Source organism: Hemiscyllium ocellatum, chromosome 17, assembly GCF_020745735.1.
Source record: "Hemiscyllium ocellatum isolate sHemOce1 chromosome 17, sHemOce1.pat.X.cur, whole genome shotgun sequence".
Lineage (NCBI taxonomy): Eukaryota > Metazoa > Chordata > Chondrichthyes > Orectolobiformes > Hemiscylliidae > Hemiscyllium > Hemiscyllium ocellatum.
In genome coordinates, this window is record NC_083417.1 from 38,181,642 (window position 1) to 38,200,978 (window position 19,337).

Consider the following 19,337-nt stretch of genomic DNA (forward strand, 5'->3'; position numbering starts at 1 on the left):
CACCAAGGACCCGGATTCGATTCCACCCTCAGATGACTGTGTGTGACATTCTCCATGTGTCTGCACACATTTCCTCTGGGGGCTCTGGTTTCCTCCCACAATCCAAAGGTGTGCAGCTTAGGTGAATTAGATTAGATTACTTACAGTGTGGAAACAGGCCCTTCGGCCCAACAAGTCCACACCGACCCGCCGAAGCGCAACCCACCCATACCCCTACATTTACCTCTTACCTAACACTACGGGCAATTTAGCATGGCCAATTCACCTGACCCGCACATCTTTGGACTGTGGGAGGAAACCGGAGCACCCGGAGGAAACCCATGCAGACACGGGGAGAACGTGCAAACTCCACACAGTCTGTCGCCTGAGTCGGGAATTGAACCCGGGTCTCAGGCGCTGTGAGGCAGCAGTGCTAACCACTGTGCCACTGCGCCGCCCACCCACTGTGCCACCGCGCCGCCCACTCACTGTGCCACCGCGCCGCCCATGGAATTGGCCATGCTAAATTGCCCATTGTGTTCAGGAATGTGGACGTGCATTAGCCAGGGTAAATGTGGAGTAATGGGGAATGAGTCTGTGTGTGGGTTACTTTTTGGAGGGTCGGTGTGGACTTGTTGGGTCAAATGACCTGTTTCCACACTGTAGGGATTCTATGAATTTCGATGAAAATCACATGCTGTGTTCAATTGTTTCTTGTTTCATCAAAGGTGACAGAGCTTTAATATAATTCTGAGTGATTTGTAGACTTTGTACAATGATTATGTTCTAAATGTAGACATACAATTGCACTTATTCAGAAATCTCATAAGCATAACATAAAGCTACTTGACCATGTTACAAATTGCAAATGCTACATGACGCAAGACTTGTACTAAGTTTTCCAGAAGCAATATAAATGTTGAAAAGTTCGAAGTCTAATTACTTTGGGATTGTTGCAGTGCATGGTGTGGCGATCTGCATTGGTTCCATTTTTATAAATTTGTCCACCTTCTTTTCTTTCTTGTCAGAGGTGGATACTTTAACCTGAAGCACGTTTGATTAGATTAGATTAGATTAGATTAGACTTACAGTGTGGAAACAGGCCCTTCGGCCCAACAAGTCCACACCGACCCGCCGAAGCGAAACCCACCCATACCCCTACATTACCCCTTACCTAACACTACGGGCAATTTAGCTTGGCCAATTCACCTGACCCGCACATCTTTGGACTGTGGGAGGAAACCGGAGCACCCGGAGGAAACCCACGCAGACACGGGGAGAACGTGCAAACTCCACACAGTCAGTCGCCTGAGTCGGGAATTGAACCCGGGTCTTCAGGCGTTTGGTGGGCCAGGAGCTGAGGAACAAGTATTCATGTGTAAACACGGAGAATATCTGATCTTGGCTAATGTCAAATTCAAGTTTAAGTCCGATTTCATCCTCATTTGATTAAGAGTAGAAACCTTTGTTGATTTTCAGCTCCATTTTCATTGATTTTCTGCTCCCTTATAAGAGGTGCAGAGACAAATTATCATACTTTGACCGTCCCCGAAGTTGAGATCAGCTAACTAATTCATCAGGAGCCCAACCAGATGGCTTCATGGAATGTGACATTCAGGATTAAACACAGTAACAGATATACGTACAGTGTTTGTGTACGGAGATATGAGGCAGAATTTAATATGTCACAGCTTACTCCAGAGGTGGAGGTCCCACTCCACCCAAGAGTTTCCAACCAAACAGAGGTCAGCAATTCTATATTATCATCAATGTTACTGGAGTCACACTGGGGGTTGCCAGCTGTGCATCCATTAAATCAGCATGGGATGCAGGATAGAAGTGAACAAGAATAAAACAGGAGTTGCAGAAACAGGATCAATGACTTGCATCTGAGTCGATTTAGAAGAAAGAAAGGTGGAATGACTTTCAAAAAAAATCATGCTGCCTCCCTTCTCTTTGCCAGGTCTCTGGGTCCCTCCTAATGATAGACCGCTCTCTGGGAGCCCCTAAAAAACACATTTGGGCTTCTTGTATAGAAAGTTGGATTTCAATTGGCAAGGACTTCAATTAGCATTTGGACAGGAAAGCTTGTAGACAGCTTTCCCACTTGTGAGAAGTCAGTGGCGTCTCCATCTGGGAACTTTATGTTCAGTTAAATAACCCCTGTCTCAAAATACACCATGGGTGTGAGCATCAAACTCTGCCCACGAAATGTAAATTGCATAAATTCCCTTATGGTAATGGCAAATCAGTTATAACCAGTTTGTATAGAATACAACAAGAAAGAAAAACATGCACTGTAGTGCAAAGCTCAATAGCATTTTAAATTGGTTAATATGAAGTAAAATTAGTGACACATTTCTCTGAAATATTGTTTGGAAGAGAGCTGCTTTCACTTCATGATGCTATTATTGAGTTAATTGGCTGTGTATGTGACTAAGTGTGGAAAGAGGACCAAGAGAGATCTGTTAAAAAGAGTGGCTCCTGGCCCAGCTCTTCCTTCTCCTCATCACTGGATTTGTCATCACTATCATCATTCAGATCAGTGGTCTCATCTGCTTTTCTCTCTAAAGTTGAGATTTTATCCTTCTCTTCCATCAATTTATTGTAACATAATGTGCATACCCTTAAAGGCTTTGATGACAGCTTGGGCATGAGAAACTTGTGCTTTGAACAAGAATGGCACACCACAAAGCCACAGTTCCGACAGTGATGCCTGCGAATTAAAGTGTTGAACTTTTTTTGAGTGCACCGCATGCAGATTTCTGTCATCTTGTCTGGTATCCAAGGGGCTGCATGTTCAGTAGGTGGTGCCTTTCCTGTCTTTTCCAGCAGTTGTTTGATACATTTGTTAATATGCTTCATCCAGTCCTCTTTCTCAGGGCGGGTGGCAGCACACACTACGAATGATTTTCGTGAAGTTTTTATCATCCATTGATTTTTCAGACTGTCATTGTCTGGAAGATCTTCAACATTGACATCCTCCAATGGTATTATCTGTTGACTGGTGTACTTTTTCTTGTGGATAATAATACTTCCATATACAAGGATGTCATTAAACAGGAAAAACATCCGGGGTTTTGGTTTTTTGCGACAGACTTTTGTCAATAATCCTTCACCCACAAGCACTCGGCCATGCAAGACCAGAGGTTGACCTGTTGCTCCAAAGCAATTTTCAACTGCAACAATTCGTTGTGTATTGATCTCTGTGTTCATTAGGCGGTCCACCATCCTACTCACCAATCCTTCTGTCAAAGTTCTCCCTATTGTTTAAGAAATGGAGAAGGGTGATTAATGCTTAAATAATTTTGCAAATTTTATAGACATAACATTGTATTAATGATGAAAAGGCTTAGCATTTATCCTACAAGCATTCTGACTGGAGTAATTCTGTATTTATAAATTGTTTTTAAAAATTGGTCTGACACATTCATTGTTTATCCTCAGTAGGAGATGCAAGTCTGGGTTTCAATCCACTGCTACTTTCTGTTGAACTAAGAAGAATCAACGCGTTCTTTAATCTTCCTTTCACTCAAAAAATGCTTCATCTTCATCTGGTTGTTTTTTGATGGGCTAGCTAGGGTTAACATCTTGATATGTGGGCTAAATCCTTTTCTGACACTTATGTGTTATTGTACTGAATCCTGTCCCAAACATTTTCTATAAATGCCAATAAATCATTGCTACATTTTGGAAAAATACATTGTTTAGTTCAAAATATGTTAAGAATATAAATATTTTGAATTTGATGTCGAACTGTTCAAATCATTCCCTGTACAAAATGGTTAACTTTATACTTTTTCCTTAAAATTTTTCATTTTGGCTTATGGAAATTGCTTAAATTATGAGAGTTTCATATTTCATAATTAGTAATTAGGACAAGATTACTGCGTGTTCAAAGGTTATTATTTGCAAAGTTCAGTTGGTAGCTTTATTTCATTAATGTCTGAATTATACTTCAGTGTAAAATATATTTCATTTGAACTTGAAAAATTCATACAGTGTTATCTTCCATTTACAGTCTTGCACATTCTCATTCTTTCAGTAAGTGCATCAAGACTGATACTTATCCAATCACTACAATGCTTTCTAAATATCTCAATTATTGGGTCCATCTTTGTGAGACTTTCCATCTTTCATGTCTGACTCTTTCAGTGCATCCTTTTTAGCTTTCCTATCTTACCAGCACTTGACACTATTCCTGTAGCTCAGAAAATGTCCAAATACTAGATCCTGTCTTGTTGGTCTCTGTCATTGTTTCACTGAAAAATCTCTAGTTCCCTGTTTGTTTCCCATAAAACTGTTTTAAATTATTTTATTCAACCTCAGATCACATTGCTCTTTGATTTTTTTTTACTAGTTTCCCATGTATACTGTACTTTTATTTTGTTAATTTATCAGGCATCACACAACTCCAGTGTCACTTCTCTCATTAGTAAGGTTTTTTGATTGTCAATGATCTATTTGTAAAAGTATTGTTCTCTCTTACTGTAAGTTAGTGACCCCTTGCAACACAGCTTTCACCAATTGGTAGTTTTAGTTAATTCTTCTGCTAATACTGTTCTTTGATCAGCGGCCAAATGCATAATTCAACAGTGAGCAACATAGCATCAAAACAAGTTCCAAGTAATTTTGATATTCTGACATGCTAACATTTAAGAAAGAAAGAAGTTGCATTTGTACAACACTGTTCATGACCTTAAGGCTTACCAAATCACAGTGGCTGGAGTTTTTTTCTGAAATTTAGTTATTATTGGGAAGTAGGATATTCGGCTGCCAATTTGGCTGCAGCAGAAGTCTATAAACAATGTGACTATGACCAGTTCATGTGTTATATTGATGTTGGCTATGCAATAACCATTGGTCAGAACACTGGGAGAACTTTCCTACTCTTCTTCAAAAGGTGCTGTATTTGTATTTTTGTGATCATTTATCTAAGAGATGGCATTCCACTCAAATTTGGCACTTCAACTAATGCAACACTCTCAGTACTAATGTGCCAGTCTAGTTTATGAACTCAAGTCATTAATGCAAAGGTTAGAGTCACAGCCTTGAGCCACATCTGGTGCCTGACTGATAATAGAAAATTAATTTCTTGCAGAGTTATTGAGACAACTGTTAATGATTGCATATTTTGTGGGAGTGCACCTGACATTTTATTGCATCATTCATTCCCATCACTTAGGTATCTACACAATTAAAAAACATTAAAGCAGATATTGTTTTCAGTGCAGTATGTCCTGACCTATTTTTTTAAAGAGAACCTCACAATTGGTTTGAAATATGTTCAGGAAATATCAAATCCAGCCCTTGATATATTAATTGATTCATACCTGGGCATCAATAGGTCACAACTGTAAACATTGTCATCATTATCATTAGCCAAGGGAGAGAAAAAAATGGCCTTGGGTTTACTGCATTGCTAACTGGAGTTGTGACAAGACCCTGGGCAAGGTTTCACAATCTATTACAGTTCTAACCAGATATCCTAAATTGTTAAGCTCCTGGGTAAGTGAGGATGAATTGACTCCCCTTTTTTATTCATACACCTTCCCATTTAGAATGAGGTTAATTTGAAAAGGACCCCTCCTTGGTACATGCCGTTTTTCCAGGAAAAATGCATGTTTTGAAAGGAGCAAATTTAACAAGGCTTTCTTCAGTTAACATAAGATGGACATCATTAGTTACTAAACATAAAAAAAGGTACACATATACAGAGAGTATGAACAGAACATGAGTTCATAAGAAGTTAAAAGAAAAAGAAATATGAATCAGTCTGTGTGGGCCATTTGTAAAGTGTAGACAATGGAACATTATTAATTGAACAGTCAATTTTGGGATTTTTAGCTTTTAGATTTTTATCTTTTTCTCCAATCTTTTTTTCAGTTGTGGTTGGCTGGCAGTAGACAGAATGAGAGAGTCTCGTCCTGACACTTTCTGGTTGACTTCTAGCACACAGAACAAGAGAATCCTTCTACCCGCAATGTGGGGCTTCCTCAACTGTGACCTATACAGCACACCAGTGCTTGAACCCAGCTTAGTACACATAAACACCCAAATTCACTAAAACCTTTCAGACTTGTCAATTATTATCCCCTTTTATTGTATATTCCTGTAAAGGCAAAACATTATAATATCTCAAAGGCGGCTTTCCATTGAGAGGGGAAAGATAGTCAGCAACCTCATTGTCTCTTCCTTATTAGTTTCTCTCTCCCTGTTTGAGGTTTCCTTGGCATTCTACAGGTGCGACATTCCATGAGTTCCTGACATGGCTCTGCCAGATAGCACGACATTTATATCCACAGTTTTCTTTTTGTTCATAATAGTCGTCTTTTAAAAGACACATTTGGAATTAAAAATTAAATATGTTTGTAGTAAATCAGGGTTTTGATCCATTGTCATGATATAGAACAGGCCCTTCAGCCCACAATGTTGTGACAACCACTGATCCTCATGTATGCACCCTCAAATTTCTGTGACCATATGCATGTCCAGGAGTCTCTTAAATGCCCCCAATGACCCTGCCTCCACAACTGCTGCTGGCAACGCATTCCATGCTCTCACAACTCTCTGTGTAAAGAACCCACCTCTGATATCCCCTCTATACTTTCCTCCAACCAGCTTAAAACTATGACCCCTCGTGTTAGTCGTTTCTGCCCTGGGAAATAGTCTCTGGCTATCGACTCTATCTATGCCTCTCATTATCTTGTATACCTCAATTAGGTCCTCTCTTCTCCTCCTTTTCACCAATGAAAAAAGTCTGAGCTCAGTCAACCTCTCCTCATAAGATAAGCCCTCCAGTCGAGGCAGCATCCTGGTAAACCTCCTCTGAACCCTCTCCAAAGCATTCACATCTTTCTTATAATAGGGCGACCAGAACTGGACGCAGTATTCCAAGTGCAGTCTAACCAAAGTTTTATAGAGCTGCAACAAGATCTCATGACTCTTAAACTCAATCCCCCTGTTAATGAAAGCCAAAACACCATATGCTTTCTTAACAACCCTGTCCACTTGGGTGGCTATTTTAAGGGATCTATGTACCTGCACACCAAGATCCCTCTGTTCCTCCACACTGCCAAGAATCGTATCCTTAATCCTGTACTCAGCTTTCAAATTCAACCTTTCAAAATGCATTACCTCGCATTTATCCAGGATGAACTCCATCTGCCACCTCTCAGCTCATCTCTGCATCGTGTCAATGTCCCGCTGCAGCCTACAACAGCCCTCTGTACTGCCAATGATACCTCCAACCTTTGTGTTATCTGCAAACTTGCTGACCCATCTTTCAATCCCCTCATCCAAGTCACTAATAAAATTACAAACAATAGAGGCTCAAGGACAGAGCCCTGTGGAACACCACTCACCACTTCCAGGCAGAATATTTTCCTTCTACTACCGCTCGCTGTCTTCTGTTGGCCAGCCAATTCTATATCCAGACAGCTATGTTCCCCTGAATACCATTCCTCCTGACCTTCTGAATGAGCCTACCATGGGGAATGAGCCTACCGTTTATATGTAATGTTTGATGCAAATGCACAATTATCATCTCTGAATTAAACAAGACAGGTACATGATCGATGTTTATGATTATTCAAGAACAAATTGACACCCTACCATCACCCTAAACACATACTCATTCTACCAGCAATACCCAGAAGCAGCAGTATACTATTTACAAATGCAGAGCAGCAACTCACCAATGTGTCAACAACACCTCCCAAGTCTGTGATCTCTACAAAGACATGGGCAGCAGGTGCTTGGGAACACCATCACTTGAAAGTTCCCTTCAAACCACATACCATCTTGACTGCGAACAGTACAATATTTTTTCATCATCATTGTATTAAATCCTGAATCTCCCTTCTGAAACAGAACTGATAATGTCAACAGCAGATGGACTGCAACAATTCAAGAAGGTGGTTTATCACCCCCTCCTCTAGGACAATTAGGGAGAGGTATTAAATGCTGGCCTAGAAAGTGGTGCCCACATCCCATGAAAAAATAAATTAGAGAACAACTTCTAGTGACTGCTCATTCATAGTTAAATGCTTCATTTAGAAAGTCGTAGTGTGAAGTTCCCTGTGCCTTTGATGTTGTACTATATCTATATCATTGAAAGATTCATCATTGAAACACATGAAATGCATAACATGGCACTCCTTATTCACGAGATATCCACAAAACAGATTGGAAAAAGTTAGTGTTTGCACATTCTCATGTATAAATATTTAACAGTGTGCTTAGTCTTAAATAAAGCAATCTACATTTTAATACTGAAAAGAAAACTTTTATAAGTGTAGACATTGTAAAATATGTGATGGGAAAAAAGAATCATTTGCTTTCTATTTTCCATGAATTAACTTTTTATGACATCAATTGAACATCATCAGAAAAGTTGTATTAATTTAGTGAAATATTGGAAGGGGCTTCATGGGAGCACAATCAAAGTTTTCTTTCAATTCACAAATTGTTAAAACATAGGTTTCCTCTTTATACAGAAACATTTTAACACTTACCTGTCATTCTCACTGTTTCAGCTATTATAATTGACTATCTGATTGTTCTAATAAGTATCCTCCACACTGATCATTTTTGGAATATAGTCCTAAAGGCTTGTCATTTCAGTAATATAAGTCTTTTGAGAAATAATCAGCAGATCTAACTTTATCCTTTCATGCATGCCATATGAACTCGCTGATACACTACGATTATAACTATGCTCTTGTCAGTTTGCCAAACCGGTTATTCCAGTAATATCAAGTTAGCAAGACAAACTTGATATGTCTTAGTTGAGAATCTGACTTTCAATTTGAACATGAATTCTGGTTTCCTGAAGTAATGCAATATTACTCTATGCATATCATACATCAGTGTAATTATCAACATGTAGCAGAATAATTATGATCAGAATAACTCAACAAAGCAATTCTTTTTTTAAAGTTTTAAGCTCATTCACTTAGATTAATAGTGTTTACTTTGTTGCTGTTGGAAATTTCTTGAAAGTCTTTGCTCTAAAAGCTTCAGTAACCATCTCAAGAATGCATTCCCTCCTGACTCTGGGGAAATAGGGGTAGGTTTTACTCTTCATACTGTCACATGGGATTGGTCAATTTAGCATGGATAAGGAAAGAAACATTAAATTTTATTGGTCGATCCATCTCAGCACACAACATTTAGCGCATTTACCTACTGCGTCATTCACATGCTTCAGATGCTAAGTTAACCATTACCTGTGGAGATTGAGTTGGGAGAGTTCCATTAAAGTCTGGGAGTATTCACCTATCTATGATCCAATGTAATTTTACCAAGTGAACCCAGATCTATGTGTAGCGGCAAGAATTCAAATTAAGAAATACTTATGAACCTTATAATTATATGGTGTTTCAACATCTCTCCAAGCAATCCAAAGTAAAACAAACATCAAGGATCTTGCACTAACCTTTGAATATCACACCTCATTTGACTGGAATGTACAGTTAAGGCTGAGTCTGTGAGTAGGAGGAACTAAAGGATAAAGAATCATTAATCTTGGGCTCACTGGGAAGCTGCACTTAAAGGGAGATAAATTGATGGATGGTTTTAAAGGAAGAGAGAGCACCGAGGAGGCACAGATATTTAGAAATGGAATTTTGGATCCTAGGGCCTGAATGGTTGAAGATGTGTTAGGTTGAAGCAAGTTGGATAAGAAAGACAGAAAATTACAAGAATGCATTTTGGCATAACAAACAGGGGCAGGACTTATCCAATTAATGGTAGAGCCTTGGGTAGTGTTGTAGAACAGAGGGACCTGGGCGTTCAGGAACGTAATTCCTTAGAGATAGCATCACATATAGACAGGATGGTTAAAAAGGTACTTAGCACACTTGCGCTCATTGTTCAGTTCATTTGAGTGTAGGAGTTGGGAAGTCACGTTGAAATATATAGGATATTGGTGAACCCTTTTCTGGAGAACTGTGTCTAGTTCTGGTCCCCTGTTATAGGAAGGACATTATTAAGCTAGAGAGGGTTCAGAAGAGATCTACCGGGATGTTGCTGCGTATAAAAGGATTGAGTTATAAAAAAAAGGCTGAATAGGCTGGGACCTTTTTCACTGGAGTGTAGTAGGAGGTTAAGAGGTGACTGTATAGATATTTATAAAATGATGAGGAGTGTCGAAATGGTAGGTGTCTTTTCTCTAGGATGGGGTGTTTCAAGACTAGGGGGCATATTTTTAAGTTGAGAGGAAAGAGATTTAAAAAAGACATGAGGTGCAATATATTTACACAGAAGGCGGTTCGCGTGTGGAATGAGCTTCCAGAGGAAATGGAGGATGTGAACACAATTACAACTTTTAAAAGACATTTGGATAAGTACGTGAGTAGGAAATGTTTGGAGGGATATGGGCCAGGAGCAGGCAGGTGGGACTAGTTTTGTTTGGGATTATATTCAGCATCGACTGGTTGGACCGAAGGGTCTGTTTCTGAGCTGAATGACTCTATGACTCTTGTTGTCAGAGGATTGTTGGACTAGAGAAGATTTGATTTATTGCAAAGGGTGAGACCATGGAGCAATTTGAACAAAGACTGTTTTAATTGACAGAAAGACAACACAATTAGAATGGGGGCACGCAACAATGATATTTGTCATTTCAACATTCAATTAGAGGAAATTGTAACTAACTCAAGTTGACCAAACAACCTGACAGTCTAGTGGCAGTGGAGCTGGTGGTTAGATAAAGTTGTTGGAGAGGTGGAGCATTGAGTAGGTGAACAGGAGATTTGGAAATTTGGGCTCAAAGAAACCATATTTGATAACAAATGGTTTAAGGAGGATCCTGTGGGAACATAGGAGATTGTTTGGAATGCAGGGATCAAAAGTTATAATTAGATTCTCTCCAGTGTGGAAACAGGCCCTTCGGCCCAACAAGCCCACACCGACCCGCTGAAGCGCAGCCCACCCATACCCCTACATTTACCCCTTACCTAACACTACGGGCAATTTAGCATGGCCAATTCACCTGACCCGCATATCTTTCGACTTTGGGAGGAAACCAGAGCACCCGGAGGAAACCCACGCAGACACGGGGAGAACGTGCAAACTCCACACAGTCAGTCGCCTGAGGCGGGAATTGAACCTGGGTCTCTGGTACTGTGAGGCAGCAGTGCTAACCACCGTGCCACCCACTGTGCCACCGTGCCGTCCACAACAGTTTCTTTGTGGGGCCTGGAGACGCAATTTGATACATCTGATTCAACAAATAAAAATGCAACACAGCTTGAGCAAAGCTTATTTGTTTGGACATTGACCCTGACCCTCTTCCCACTGTCATGGTCTAGCAGGAAAATCGCAAGAGTTTCTCTTCATGGCCACCTGTTGACATGGGTCAGACCATACTCTGCATTGTGAAAACAGGACTTCACTGGATTTCGCAAATAGCAGAGCCAGCTCTGGTAAACATGCTGTAATAAAGTATGGCTGAATTGCTGGTTAAGACAGATTTTAATTAAAATAAAAATAGCAAGTACTAACACCGGTAATCAGGCACCATCTGTGGAGAAAGAAATGGAGTTAACAATGATCTTTCATTAGAATTGAAAGAACTCAGAGATATGGTTTAAAGCAAATACAGAGGCAGGGAAAGCAAAAAAGAGAGGCAACATGATTGTGCAATTACATATTTTGTAAAAAAAAGTCTTTAAAATGAACAATGTTACTTACAAAATGGGTTCCAAAGATCACATGATTTTTGTTGTTTTTTTCATAGCAGCCAAGATAAATAGACTCATGTGTTATCAGAAGAGTCAATCACAAAGGATCATGATTGGTTCAAGGGATTTCAAGCTGTCCATCTTCAAGAGGTGTGAAGAATCAGAGACTTCAATTGTATTGTAGAGTAGTTTAGAAAAGAACAAGGAAGTTCAAAGGAAGGGAGTTCCAGCATTATTGACTTTCCTTAGTGGAACATTGGTTAATCGAGTTTCATGTCTGCATCCATTTTGCTGGATTGTGATCAAGAGCTGTCTGAACGTGTCATAATGTCTGCAGTCACCCATTCCAACTGAATAGTATTTGAGAGTTGGGTTTTCTCTCCTTCACCAGCTACTGGTGTGGAGAATGCACCCAGAAAACCACTCTACTTTGCTGAAAAGAACTCCAGGTTGTTTTCAAGTGCCATACCAACAAAACCAGTGAAGACAGGGATTTTCTTCACTCAAGGGAACAGAAGCTACTCTATCAACTCAGTCTCCCCTTTAAAGTAAAATACGAAAGCTCCAACTATTTAACCACAGAAGCTTCAGGTTTTCAATCCTTTCACTTCAAATAAGCTCAGCCTGCAATTGAGACTGATCTTACGTAACTGTTTAAATCTATGCTTCTGTATTTTAGCATGATCTTATGTAACCTTCAAAATCTATGCTTCTGTGTTTTAGCAACTCACAATCAACTTTTTACTTAACTAGCAGTGAAACTTGTTAATAGACTAACTGTTTAACTTGTTAACAAACTAACTAACTAACTGTGCTGCTAGTCATTTTTCAAATTGAAAGATTCATAGGCAAGAAAGTGTCTGTGGAGGAGCTATACAAATTTCACAGTTCACAGACCACTCTGAGGACAAACTTGGGATGGTCCTTATGCGGGAAAAGAACAAGAGTAAAGGCCTGTGATGGAGTGGAAGAAAAAATAAATGACAAAAGATGGTGCGAGGCAAAAATGAACAAGTAAACAAACAGAAGGTAGTTTTAAGGGAGAGGTGAATGGAAATACTAATGATTCTGAATCAGCATTTCTTTGATAATTAAAATTATATCATTCCTAACCTTATAATCAGTGCACAATTTTCTGACTTATTTCTGTAACTACTATCTGTATTCATTCTTGTAACCCTTAAAGCGTACATTTACCTCGCGCGTCTCCCACTCCTCTGCTATAATTCTGGCATAGTGCTGGAAAAATAACAGCAAGTTTGCAATGCACACTGTTATTAATGTGAAAATTGATCAGCAAGTCCAGGTGATGAAGAAGTATATTGTGAGGATATTTAAAGAATTTGCTGGATTTGACAATGAATTACCCATTAAACTCACCACAGAAACTGTACAGCATAAATATCTTTTAAACAATACAGTAACTGCTAACATAATATCAATCACCTTTTTCAGCCCCATTGCATTTCATTTCTCCATGTAACAAATTCTTCTTTGTGCTTTTCGCAAACTGAAATGCTTGTTTTATATTTTACTTACTTTACATTTGTTTCTCTTCTGCGTCTTAATCTTATTTTTCAATCCTTATATTTTTGTACCTGACCTAGCTTTAATTCACCCTCCTACTCTGCCAGTCATTGTACTTTCTTCTGATGTTGAATATTATTCAGGAGGTAGAATGTGATCACTTGCCAGATCAGCTGCACTGTTACCCTCCCTCCACCATTTTCAGCTGTTACAGCAGAAATAATATTTGAGCTGAAGAGTGCAGGAAGATGTCTATGAGTAAATATCACAAAATGTTCACTTCAACAACATCATGAAATCATGGCGACTAGGCTCCTCCTCACTCTGCTCACTCTCAAAAGGAACAGCTCACTGATTTGCATTCAATAAACTTTCGCAGTCATCTGCAAATATTTTCTTGTTAGGTAATCATTCAATTTCCTCCAAACAATTAGGCTGATATTGCTCTACTACACTGTCAGGCAATGTATTTCAGATTCTAATCATTCCCTGTCTAAACAGACATTTCCTCATATCACTCCTGGCTTCTTTTGCTAATCACCTTGAGTTGATGTTCCCAATTCTTGACATCTGCTGATGGGAAGTTTCTTTGTATCTCCTCTGCATATCCACCTCAACCAAATGTCCTCTCAAAACCTTCCCCTGTCTGTGGAGTCCCAGTTGTAGCAATCTATTGGTGTGTTTGAACTCCCTCATCTCTGGACACATTCTCGTAAATTTTTTCTGCAGCTTCTTTAAGGCAGTAATATTTTTTCCAAAGTACACAGCCTATATTTGGACAATACTCCATTACTTTGTCCCCTTATAGCTAATCCTTTTAAATGCTAATCAGTTCAACCATTGGAAGAGAGCTCCTATCTTATGTTTTACACAAAATAATCTCCAGTTCTGCATTCAAAATATTTCCTTACACCACACAAAAGCTCATAGCCAAGGCACTTCTTTGTAGATACTTACAAGACACAGCAGTCAAACGTCTTCTCTAGTCTTCTTTTATTTGATGTGAATAAGACTTAGGACACCCAGGCTGATCTTTAGTTTTGCACTGCAGTGTTTGCTCAAAGGGCATTGTTACTTTTAATGTGCCAGGCTATTTTTCTTTCAGATAATTTTAATGCATTCGAGTCAAGCATTCCATTACTGCTGGCTCAGTTAAGCCTTCAAACTACGTAAAGCTTAGCCAGTGACTGAACTGAAATACTGAACGACTGTCTAATTTTAGTACCATTCACTTAACACAGCTTGAACTAAAATATATTGAAAAGACACGCACCTGTTTTCTGTTGAAAGAATTCTGACAGTTGCTGATATTGCTCTTGATACCACTCCAAGCAGCGTTATGGTCGTTTGAGTGAGGTTTGAGTTACTAGTGTATTTTTGTTAATGTGCTTCAGGACGGAAGGAAGGAAGTGCAAAACTGGATTTATATTTTATTACCTAGCCCTACCTTCTCTTCCTCTTGCTTTTTGATTAAATCCACAGAGTTGTAGAGAACATGCTGATTTCATTTGCCAATTGCTGTTCGATTGGGATTCTGTCAGGATCATGAAAGCACATATTTAATGATTTAATTTGATTTGATTACCACTGTCATATATACTAAGTTACAGTGAAAGTGTTGTCTCATGCTTTACAGGCATGAGATTTGAAATGAAGTTGACTGTACCTTTAAAAAAAATTAAGATATATTAAAGGTTCAATGCTGAAAAACAAAATCATAATTGTATTTCCAAAAAAGATACAATTTTCTACTGTTCTTCCCATAGTCTCCTTAACATGTCCCGGTTTCATAATCACTGTACATGTAATGGCTCCTCCCCAAAACCAGTCAAAGTCCAAAGCTGTGAGTAGGCTTTATTTATCTTGATTGAGATAATGACAAAAGTAAAATATTCTAATTCCAATGATAAAATATTGAGTTTTAATTGAGTAACATCTTTAGTTATATCACAGATATCTTAGTGAAAACACAGATTTGAAGTGAACGAATGGATGAGGTTAGGATTCCATTTCAATTACTGATTTTCAGCATTTCAAAAGTTAAAATTCACAAAGTAAGGCCTCAAACTACAGATAAGCACAAGCCACTGACTTACCCTGTGTTCATTGCGACATTACAATAATTAAGCATTCAAGTTTAGAAAAAAAACATTTCCTGAGGAAATCTCAACAACAGATGTTTAAAAGCTCCAGTAGGCTGACTGGCACCTCACTGAAGGTCGTACCACATTTTTAAAAGTTAAAGTCATAATCAAAGCCCAATTTTGTTAAAATAAGTGGGGGAAAAAGCCATATTCCCTCAAAACATTTTGATATTCTGATCTAAAATAACAGCTTCCTCTCTAGTTTTCTCAGACTGTGAAACAGAAGAACACAGACCAAAGACCCCCACTAAAGAAGACAAAACAGAAATAAAGATGGCCAAGAAAAATGAAAAACTGAGAAAAACTGATGGAAAGTAGACTTTATTGTAATCTCATTATGACTAATTTTATGGCTTTGGAAATCATGTTGTACTTGTAAAGATATAACAAAGGTGCAATTGTATTCCTATTTATTTCTCTCAAAATTCAAGTTTTAAATGGTTCTCAGCTGATATCATGTTCCATTTCGTTTGCTATCAGAATATCTTGTTTATTCTCGTTGCATGAGTTGGTTTATTGTGGAACAACTTAAACAAACCAAATCCAGTTTTTTTTCTTCAGTCCTGGATAGCAAGAGGTTTGACATCTGTAGGTATACAGTATACAGCAGGAGGGAGGGTTGTGGATTTCTGGATAATTGAGGCTCTTTCTGGGGTAGGTGGGACCTCTACAAACAGGATGGTCTTCACATGAACCAGAGGGGTACCAATAACCTGGGGGGTAAATTTACTAATGCTGTTTGGGTGATGGGAACCGAAATTGTAGTTTGAATATACGGAAAGATGCAAGTAGTGAAGTCAAAATTAAAATTTCAAGATCGCAACAAGTTACTGGCAGGCAAGACGTTAGTTTGAAGTGTGGTGTTGGAAAAACACAGCATGTCAGGCAGCATCCGAGGAGCAGGAAAATCGACGTTTCGGGGCAAAAGCCCATCCTGCTGAAGGGCTTTTGCCTGAAACGTCGATTTTCCTGCTCTTCGAATGCTGCCTGACCTGCTGTGCTTTTCCAGCACCACTTTAATCCAGACTCTGGTTTCCAGCATCTGCAGTCCTTGTTTTTAACCTAGTTTGAAGTGTGTCTTCTTCAACACCAGGGGCATCCGGAATAAGGTGGGTGAACTTGCAGCATGGGTTGTTACAACATTTCAATGTTGTGGCCATTTCAGAGACATGGGTAGAGCAGGGACAGGAATGGTTGTTCCAGGATCCGGGGTTTAGATGTTTCAGTATGAACAGAGAAAATGGTAAAAGGGGTGGTGGTGTGATATTGTTAGTCAAGGACAGTATTATGTTTGCAGAAAGGATGTTTGAGGAACCCTCTACTGAGGTAATATGGGCTGAGATCAGAAACAGGAAAGGAGAGGTCACCCTGTTGGGAGTTTTCTATAGACCTCCAAATAGATCCAGAAATGTATAGGAAATAATAGCAAAGATGATCCTCAATAGGAACGAGAGTGACAGGGTAGTTGTTATGGGGTCTTTAACTTGCCAAATATTGACTGGGAATACTCCAGTTCAAGTATTTTAGATAGGTCAGTTTTTGTCCAATGTGTGAAGGAGGGTTTCCTGACACAGTATGTAGACAGGCCAACAAGGGATGAGGGTACATTGGGTTTGGTATTGAGTAATGAACCAGGCCAGGTGATAGATTTGGAGGTAGGTCAGCACTTTGATGATAGTGACTGCAATTCAGTTATTTTTACTTTAGTGAGGGAAAAGGATAGATATATACTGTAAGGCAAAAGTTAGAGCTGGGGGAAAGACAATTATGATGCGATTAGACAAGATTTAGGATGCAAAGGATGGGGAATGAAACTGCAGGGGATGGGCACAATTAAAATGTGGAGCTTATTCAAGGACGAGCTATTGCAGGTCCTTGATAAGTATGCACCCGTCAGGCAGGGAAGAAGTTGTCAAACGCGGGAGCTGTGGTTTACTAAGAAAGTTGAATCACTTGTCAAGAAGAAGAAGAAGGCTTACATTAGGATGAGATGTAAAGGCTCAGTTAGGGCACTTGAGAATTACAAGTTAGCTAGGAAAGATCGAAAGAGAGAGCTAAGAAGAGCAAGGAGGGGACATGAGAAGTCTAATGTGGATAGGATCAAGGAAACTTCTAAGACTTCCTATAGCTATATCATGAATAAAAGAATGACAAGAGTAAAATTAGGGCCAATCAAGCATAGTAGTGGGAAGCTGTGCTTGGAATCAGAGGAGATCTGGGAAGCACTAAATGAATACTTTTTGTCAGTGTTCACACTAGAAAAACACAATGTGGTCAAGGAGATTACTGAAATATAGGCTACCAGACTAGAAGGATTGAGGTGCATAAGGATGAAGTGTCAGCAAATCTGGAAAGTATAAAAATAGGTAAGTCCCCTGGGCCGGATGGGATTTATCCTAGGATTCTTTGGGAAGCTAGGGAGGAGATTGCCAAGCCTTTGGCTTTAATCTTTATGTCGTCATTGTCTACAGGAATAGTGCCAAAAAACTGGAGGATAAAAAATGTTGTTCCCTTGTTCAAGAAGCGCAGTAGAGACAACCCTGGAAATTATAGACCTGTGAGCCTTACTTCGGTTGGGGGTAAAGTGTTAGAAAGAGTTATAAGAGATAGGATACATAATCATCTAGAGATGAATAAGTTGATTAGGAATAGTCAACACAGTTTTGTGAAGGGTAGGTAGTGCCTTACAAACCTTATTGAATTCTTTGAGAAGGTGACCAAACAGGTGGATGAGGGTAAAGCAGTTGATGTGGTGTATATGGATTTCAGTAAGGTGTTTGATAAGTTTCCCCATGGTAGGCTAATGCACAAAATATGGAGCCATGGGATTGAGGGTGATTTAACGGTTTGGATCAGAAATTGGCTCACGGAAAGAAGACAGAGGGTAGTGGTTGATGGGAAATATTCATCCTGGAGTTCAGTTACTAGTGGGGTACAGCAGGGATCTGTTTCGGGTCCACTGCTTTTTGTCCTTAATATAAATGACCTGGATGAGGACATAGAAGGATAGGTTAGTAAATTTGAGGATACCATGAAAGTCAGTAGAGTTGTGGATAATGACAAAGGATGTTGTAGATTACAGAGAGACATAGATAAGCTGCAGAGCTGAGCTGAGAGATGACAAATGGAGTTTAATGTGGATAAGTGTGAGGCGATTCACTTTGGAAGGAGTAAAAGGAATGAAGAGTACTGGGCTAATGGTAGGATTCTTGGTAGTGTAGATGAGCAGAGAGATCTTGGTGTCTAGCTACATACATTCTTGGAAGTTGCCAACCAGGTTGATAGGGTTGTAAAGAAGGCAAATGGTGTGTTAGCTTTTATTGCGAGAGGGATTGAGTTTTGGAACCATGAGATCATGCTGCAGCTGTACAAAACTCTGATGTGGCCACTTTTGGAGTACTGTGTGCATTTCCGGTCATCGCATTATCAGAAGAATGTGGAAGCTTTGGAAAGGGTTCAGAGGAGATTTACTAGGATGTTGCCTTGTATGGAGGAAAGCTCTTATGAGGAAAGTCTGAGGGATTTGAGGCTGTTTTCATTAGAAGAAGGTTGAGAGGCTACCTAATTAAGTCATATAAGATAATCAGAGGGTTAAATAGGTTGGACAGTGAGAGCCTTTTTCCTTGGATGGTGATGGCTAGCACGAGGGGACATAGATGGATGATAGTTAAAGGACAGATGTCAGTGGTAGTTTCTTTATTCAGAGAGTAGTAGGGGTGTGGAACGCACTGCCTGCAACAATGCCAACTTTAAGGGCATTTAAATGGTCATTGGATAGGCATATGGACGAGAATGGAACAGTGTAGGTTAGGTGGGCTTCAGGTGGTTCCAAATGTTGGTGCAACATCAAGGGCCGAAGGGCCTATACTGCGCTGTAATGTTCTATGTTCTATAACACCAATTTTTAGTAATGCTAAAGGCCAAATGTTTGGTCCCACACTGGGAGGACAGAGTTGGGATGAATTTTCAACTCCTCTAATCGGACTTGAGAGAACGTCTC

General features: G+C 39.4%; 1 protein-coding gene across 4 annotated transcripts; it reads right to left on the bottom strand.

Annotated features, from left to right (window-relative positions):
- Positions 1-453: 453 nt before the first annotated feature.
- plekhf1 (pleckstrin homology domain containing, family F (with FYVE domain) member 1) lies at positions 454-14,657 on the bottom strand. Of its 4 annotated transcripts, none has more exons than XM_060837681.1 (2): positions 14,641-14,657; positions 454-3,242 (listed from the first exon to the last, which is right to left on the bottom strand). In XM_060837681.1, the coding sequence occupies exon 2, from the start codon at positions 3,208-3,210 to the stop codon at positions 2,416-2,418; it is 795 nt and encodes a 264-aa protein (XP_060693664.1). In that variant the 5' UTR covers positions 3,211-3,242; positions 14,641-14,657; the 3' UTR covers positions 454-2,415. The 4 variants fall into 4 exon arrangements, with proteins under 4 accessions (XP_060693664.1, XP_060693662.1, XP_060693663.1 ...); XM_060837679.1 differs by lacking the exon at positions 14,641-14,657 and adding an exon at positions 14,467-14,628; XM_060837680.1 differs by lacking the exon at positions 14,641-14,657 and adding an exon at positions 14,151-14,278.
- Between the last annotated feature and the right edge of the window lie 4,680 nt (positions 14,658-19,337).